Source organism: Cyprinodon tularosa, unplaced genomic scaffold (genome assembly GCF_016077235.1).
Source record: "Cyprinodon tularosa strain WSP-4 unplaced genomic scaffold, ASM1607723v1 ctg683, whole genome shotgun sequence".
In the NCBI taxonomy this organism is placed as follows: Eukaryota; Metazoa; Chordata; class Actinopteri; order Cyprinodontiformes; family Cyprinodontidae; genus Cyprinodon; species Cyprinodon tularosa.
The window spans coordinates 97,744-105,216 of record NW_024039433.1 but is presented as its reverse complement, the minus strand read 5'-3'; the positions used below and the strand labels follow the sequence as shown (position 1 = coordinate 105,216).

At 39.9% G+C, this 7,473-nt stretch overlaps 1 protein-coding gene across 8 annotated transcripts in view; it reads left to right on the top strand.

Moving 5' to 3' along the window:
• The first annotated feature begins 662 nt into the window (after positions 1-662).
• The window catches only part of fkbp15b (FKBP prolyl isomerase family member 15b), a 29,275-nt gene continuing 22,464 nt past the window's right edge, over positions 663-7,473 (top strand). For 4 of the 8 annotated variants that reach the window (XM_038267750.1, XM_038267748.1, XM_038267747.1 and 1 more), the window contains exons 1-8: positions 663-832; positions 3,164-3,267; positions 3,344-3,413; positions 3,485-3,554; positions 3,642-3,716; positions 3,819-3,917; positions 4,935-5,084; positions 5,173-5,241. In XM_038267750.1, coding sequence (XP_038123678.1) covers positions 783-832; positions 3,164-3,267; positions 3,344-3,413; positions 3,485-3,554; positions 3,642-3,716; positions 3,819-3,917; positions 4,935-5,084; positions 5,173-5,241 — 687 coding nt within the window. In that variant the 5' untranslated portion in view covers positions 663-782. Of the gene's footprint in view, positions 833-1,844; positions 2,100-3,163; positions 3,268-3,343; positions 3,414-3,484; positions 3,555-3,641; positions 3,717-3,818; positions 3,918-4,934; positions 5,085-5,172; positions 5,242-7,473 lie in introns of those variants that run through there. The other 4 variants (XM_038267743.1, XM_038267742.1, XM_038267745.1 and 1 more) reach the window with 3 other exon arrangements.

The window sequence follows — 7,473 nt, the reverse complement described above, 5'->3', positions numbered from 1 at the left end:
AGAAGACAGAAAGCACAGCACCTGTTGTTAGAAACTCTACAGCGCCTCCTTGTGACATACTTGTTATAGGAACAGTCACGGTGTAGGTACCAGATTGACTCGGGCTGCCAGATTGACTCGGGGGCCTGCGCCTTTTGATGACGTCACAATACATAATTGTTTTAACGTTTGCACAATTGCGCAAAACATTTTGATTGGTCTGGACAGCTTACTAAAGTAATTATAGCGGGGTGTAGGTTTTATTCGAAAGCGGGATTGCTGTTTGTAAACGGACAATTTTACGAAGACATTCTCCATGGTCCCTGCGCCTTCTGATGACGTCACCGAATTCGCCATGGGCCTTGCGCCTCCCGATGACGTGACATTATGGCAATGCCACTCAAACAAACTACATTGAGCCCGCGGTCTGCATTTGTAACGAGAATAAATTCAGGAGAATGAAGCTAAAGGGATACAAAAAATAAACTTGTAATATTACAAAACCAAAAATACTACGAATACAAAGTATATTCAGAGATTAAAGTCCCTCTGATACTGTTTAAGTGACTGAGAAACTGCAGATTTGCCACATTTAAGATGGCGGACGCTCTGACGCATCTCAAAAGGCGCAGGCCCCCGAGTCAATCTGGCAGCCCGAGTCAATCTGGTACCTACACCGGAGGATCAGGTGGGGAGTCAGCTGATTTCATCCCAAACAGGAAGAGGAAGTGACAAACAGCCATGCTAATATAGTGCTATTTTGTGCTCGTTTTACTTGATAAGAGAAGTGCTGAAGCTTAAAGATGTTTGGCGGGGAAGATGAAGACGGAGACTTTCTGTCCCCAACAGGAGGGTGAGTTCGTTTCGCTAACCGAGCTACGCTGATTAGCATGCTAGTTAACTAGCTTAGCAGCACTTGGTGACCTGCTGTCCTTTAGAGAACAAAGCCTATTTTATCCGGAATTCCTTAACGGGTTTGAAATCCAGCGTAATATTCTATAAAACCTCTAAACATAAACTACTTTCCTTCTTTAAAACCTCTAACTCTGGTTGCTTCATCCAGAGACAGACGAAAGTTTCCAGCTTTAAAGGATGAGCCCGATCTAAGTTTGTGGAGATGTTGAATAAAGCTTTAAACTTGTTTTTCTTTTTGTTTAATACAGTGGTTTTGTGGTTGGTAGTTCATTATTTTTTTTAAGTCGCTTTAAAATTTATTGAAGCTTTTGTGTTACTAAAAGTCTTTTCGTACAGTAAGCGAAAGCAGAATAAATGCAACCCAGTTTAACCCATCAAAATATGAAGAAAAAAAAGGCTTAAAATTTACTTTTTTTACTCTGCTTTTTAATAAAATCTCAGTGGGTCTGTGAGGGTATCACATCCATTCGTTCACTAACTTTTTCTGGTTTTGCAGACGACCTGAATTGTAATCTGAAGTTGTGTATAAACTGTGAAATAGCCCTTTATTAAAGTGGTTGTTAAACTCTTGCATTATCCCTGATGGATGTGTGATCACATGCCCTCATCCACCCTGCAGTGATCATGACTGAGGCTTGTCAGCCTTCCTGGCTGCCTCAGGTCACACATAATAACAACAACAAGCCTTTTGTTATAAAACAAGCTAAATCACCATAAAGAATTCTGGCTTCTCAGGCATCATTTACAGCTTTAACAAATCTCAGACATATAAGTATCCTGTGCTTTCAGCAGGATGACGGCCACCAATGGATGTCCTGCCTTAAAAGTGGGGAGTGTCGTTTCCCCCACCCATTTTTTCCCAACCTAATTCCTCTCACATGCGACTTGTTAGAGTCCCCTTGAAAGCCCCAGCTATACCCTGCCTGCTCAGCTTAGACTCGGCTTTACAGCTGCAGTACCTCTGTCCTTTCCTGCGATGTTGTTGAATCTCCCACTCTGGTGTGACACCACGAGGGAACAGAGTTTGGCGGTCTGCCCTGGAACAAGGAGCTGGAACAGAACAGCACAAGGAATCTGACTCGCATGCAAAGGGGCTGTCCCTCCTCATCCCAGATCGCCTTTATCACTGGAGATGAGGCCCTCAGGACATTCAACATGTCTGTTCTGGGAGACACAAGTGATTACCAGTGGAAGGAGTTCCAGGGGTCAGTATGAGCCTGGCAAAATTGGCTGGTTTATCAACCGTGACCAAAACCGTGTTGGCAGTTGTTACTGTTAGAGGTTGTCGAATTCGAAACTCTGAAATTTGGCTTTGCTTATGCTTGTTTTTTTTTTTGCGATTAAATGTTTTAGTAACTGCAAATTGTTTTTTTTAATACTAAATCAGTGAAACTGTTAAGTGAAAAACTTCAAGTCGAGTGGTAAAGACTCGACTTGAAGGGGATTGAATGCAGCTGCAGTAAACATTTGGTTTATAAAGCTGAGGAATAATAATAAATTTATATAAATTATAAATTATTTTAAGGAACACTATGAATAGATTTTTAAAGATTGCTGTTAAAAATTGTAAAGTAAAGTACTTCTGCTTTCATTTCAAAGTTTAAGATTGTTTCCTAAATTGCAATATAGATAGCAGAATGTCACTATTTATCAAACACAAACTACTCAACATGAAGAAATAAATTTTTATTTGAAATGCTGTGACGCCAAATAAAATGAGGTGACTAAGCCAAGTGCTGTTGATGAAATGCACTAACTGGTCTCCAACAACTAGACTTCCCTTAAGAGTCTTTTGTCTGGATCGAGTCATCAGTTTACAGCAAGGAAAATTGAAGACTGAAGTCAATCTGATGAAGCAGGATGAGTTTCTATTTTCAATTCCAGTTGGTTTTCAGTGCTCTTTGCTGAGCATCTAACACATTTGCTGATTTTATTCTTTCCTCCTTGGTCCATGATTCCAGCTCGGCTTCCACTATGGTTGGAATCGGCTAATTGATTTTATTAATGACATTTTTCATTTATGAAGATAAGATTTTTGGAAAATATGGATATTTTTTTCACCAACCCGCTCCTTCAGGCTCCTATAGCCCAAAGTGACGTTGTTTTTCCTTTTGATAATTTATTGGTGGATGTAAATGGGTAGAATTGGAAGATAATGAGTTTACTGACTGTTTAATTCAAATGTTGGGTTTTCCTTTATTGATCATTAAATACATTGAACACTATCTATATACTTTTATTGATGCTTTTCAATGGGATGTTTCTACAGAGCTAAGTTGGCCTCCCTTTTTGGACTGGACCAGGAAACCAGTCAAGGAAACGAGTCCTTCCAATATACAGCCCCCAAGCAGCCCAGGAAGGCCTCCAATCTCGGTAAGATCAAAAGACCAACAACATGACTGGATGTGATGTGGAGGCTCCACTGATGATGTTCTTCTCATATTTAAAGCACCAGAGAGTCAGAAACAGCCTGGAGCTCCTACAGTGTTACATGCCTCAGCAGTTCAGGCCTTTAAATAGTGAGTTTAACCATCTTCAGGTTCATGATTTATTTTCCGTTATTACCGATCCCTTTTTCTGCCTCATGCAGCATTAATGGACAATATGTGAAGCAAGGAAAACTGGGAGCTGCTATTCTGGGCAACCATGCAACAAGAGAGGTAGGCCTTGAGTTTGGTTTCTTGTGTGAGATTATTGGTTGGACTTTTGGTTTTAATGGCTATTGTATTTAATTTTTTTTTCTGTAGTACAAGCTTCTGCTGTATTTGAGCCAACAGAAACCAGTGACTGCTGCCAGGATTCATTTGGGCTTTATTTTTACGGTCTGTATCATACAACTAAGCAATACAATCAAGCTAAGAATTTGCAGTAAAATAATGTTTAGAAAACTATCTGGTGCAAATGCTCTTTTGTGTGTGTTGCAGGTACAGCTGAACAAATATTGCACCTTTTATGATGACCAGAGGCAGAACTGGTCCTTGATGTTTGAATCTGAGAAAAACGCATCTGATTTTTGCAAAGAGGTAAGTAATGCAGTAGAGGAATAATTAAACTGCTGTGACAAAAATCAGCAAGAGCCCTTTGCCCTTTCTGACTCGTCGTTATACTAGGTTTGTGTGACCCTTCCTCTCAACGGTCACACTAGGATGATGTCTCTGTCGATGAAACAACATGTTAAATGTGTTAAATGAGCACTGTCGCACTTTTCGTTACAGTTCTCTTACAACTTTCATAGGTCACCCTGAATGTGAAAAGTTGCTGCACCCTATATGGTCCTAAATCTGATGCACGTCTGATCTTTTCAAATGCGACCTGTTTTTTAGCAGCCAGGTCGCATTTATCCAGTCTGAACGTCTTTGTTGATGTTCTGGCTCCGGATGGAAAAGATAATGAGCTCTAGCGCCATCTTTATATTTACATTCATAAACACACAGCACGCTTGATACTTTTAACGTCATTGAGTCATTTACTACTCGTATGAGACACTTAAGTTGCATGAAAGTCATTCACTCTGGAAATCACCTACAAGTTGCAAATAATTGGAAATGTGAAACAATCATGCAGAACAATCTGAGTTTTCAGAAAAATCTGAATTGAGCATTAAGGCTTGCAGTGAACATTGTCTTCATTCGGGTGTTTATTTTCAGTATTTATGCCTCCACCTTTAGAAAGAGACAGGGCAAAAATGGCTGCATGTGTTCCAAGTCTGAAAACCACATCTGAGCAAAAGGAACATTAAAGCTCATCTCAGTTTTGATGGTTCCCAAGACTTTTAGGGAAATATTTTGTGGATAGATGACAAAGCCAAAATAGCCAAAAACACATCAGCATGTCCACCTCTTGATGTCTGAAGACTTTAAAGTGGTCTAGTCAAAGTCCAAATCTAAATTCTACTGAGATCCTATGGCATGACCGTAAAAACGCAGTTCATGCTCCAGAACTTTGTGGAGCATGAACTGTGGGTGAAATACCACGGTTCTGTAAATAACTCTTTAAGATCTTTCTATAAAATGTTTTTTCTGTTTGTTTCTGGTTAATAGGTGTGTTTGGCCAAGGCAAATTGTTCCTCCTCTTTAGAAACTGTGGTGACTCAGGATCTGAGTCTTGGTGAGGGCCAAGCTGTGGAGAACGGAGACTCTGTAGAGGTGGAATACACTGGCTGGCTCTTCCAGAACCACTCCATCGGACAGGTCACACCTTCGTTTAAACCTCCTCAGTTGGCCTGATTGTTTTGACTTTAAAGCACAGCTAAATACCATTTATTTTTATTTTTTTCAGATGTTTGATTCCAACATCAACAAAGACAAGCTTCTACGACTTAAAATCGGAGCAGGGAAAGTAATCAAGGTGAGTCAAATGAAACTGAAGTAGAATAAAAGTAGTTAATAGTTATAAACATGTAATACAAAATCTTTTTACAGGGTTTCAGCGGGTCATTAAAAATCATTAAAAGCCATTAAATTATTGTTTAAATTAAGGCCTTAATTGGCATTAAAATTCATTAAATGTATTTATTGTGGCATTTAAAATGCTTTAATAAAAAATTGTTTATAAAAATAATTTTGTCAGACATATTATATCACGATATATTTGCGTGGAACTTCTTCGGAGAAAAAGCTAGAGAATGGGGGGAAAAAAAGCAAATTTCAACAAAAGTGGTTTGAAAACGAGGAATTCGGGACCTGGCTGCAGCCTGTCAACGGGTACCTGTTAGTGGCATTAAGATCAGTGCTATTGTTTTTTCTTTCCCCCTTTTTTTTCTTTGTCTTTTCTTTCTGTTTTTCTTAAAGTTTAATGAACACAGTAATTGTTTAAATAAAGTAAAACATAATGATGCCTTGAGCAAATTTAAAAGTTAAATATTAATTAATAAATTTAACTTTATTGATCTCACATTGGAGAAATTTACCTCTGTATTTATCCCATCCCCTTGGGGAGCAGTGGGCTGCCACTGTGGGAGCAGTGTGAGGTTAATGGTCTTTCTCATAGAAGCTGAGTGGCAGTCTGTGGGAGTGGGGCATGAACTCAGAACCTCAGGATCCCAGTTATTTGCTTTCTTTGCCATATATGTCTTGATTGAATAGAATTACTTTATTGTCATTTCATTGTCATTGCAAGTACAGAGCAAATAAATTCACTCTCTGCATTCAACCCATCCCCTTGGGGAGCAGTGGGCTGCTATTGTGTGGTGCCCGGGGAGCAGTGTGGAGGTTAAGGGTCTTTCTAAGAGAACCAGAGTGGTAGTGTGTGGGAAAGGGGCTTGAACTTGAACCACTGGGATCCAAGTAGAGGAGCAGCTCTTTAAGTTAAAGAATTCTACACCCTGTTTGTAAAAAGGAGAGCTACCATAGATGAGATGCTGCAACCAGGCTCTATAATGCGACACTACAATGGCAATAACTTGTGCAATGTATAATGTGCAATTTACCGTTTGATACCCAAGTGCAATAACTATATAAATAAATGCAAATATTCATCCATATAAATACCAGCATAAACACCCTTTGCAATAACCCAGTTTAATGATCCTACTATAAAAGAAAAAGCTGTCATAGGTGGACGCACTGTTTATACTGTACCGTATTTTCACGACCATAAGGCGCACCGGACTAAAAGGCGCAGTCTCAGTTATGTGTCCCATTTCTGTATTTAACACACACATAAGGCGCACCGGACTATAGGGCGCGTTTTTTATATACAGGTACATGTCCTCTACTACCTTTAAATACCTCTACTGCGTATTTAAAAATACAGCGGGGGCAAAACTGAGTATGACTGTGCTTTATTCATGTATTTATTACAAAGTATTAATCAAACCTGCGAGCTGGCCATGAGACAGACACATCGCAGATGACAGTGCGCTGTGATTACTCCTAAATTAACTTAAAATCCTAAAACCTGCCGACGGAATATGTTCGCTTTTATTGCCGGTATCCTGGTGCCTGCAGTTTAAATTATTTAGATGAAAAACACCTGCCAGCCGCCGCGGTGAGGCTGCTGTTGAATGGATTTCTCCTGTCGGTGCACCGCTTGTGTGTGGGGGTCTGAGCGCCTCCGACAGAAATAGATAATCTGGATGAACTGACTGCAATTATTAAGTTTTCAGGTGGACTTTCTCACTTAAAAACATATTAAAACTACTTTATTCCCACTGATCACAGCAAATATAGCTGCAAGATTTAGATTATTTAGATGAAAAACACCTGCCAGCCACCGCGCTGAAGAAGAGGAGGAGACCCGCCCAGAGGCTGCTGTTGAATTAAGCTTTCAGGTAGAAAAATAGAGCGGGAGCAAAACTGAGTATGATTGTGCTTTATTAATGTATTTATTACAAAGTATTAATCAAACCCATCAAAGTCATCATCCTCTGTTTCTGAATAAAACAGCTGCACTAAATCAGACATGCCAGTTTCCCCTTCTTCTTCGCTGTCAAAGTCACTTTCCGTGCAGCGCGGCTCCTCAGAAATAATGCCGGCTTTTGCGAAAGCTTGAACAACAGAGCCAGCAGACACGTTAGTCCAAGCATCTACAATCCATCCTCAAACGGTGGCGTAACTTGCCCGGCGCTGCCTTCCACTT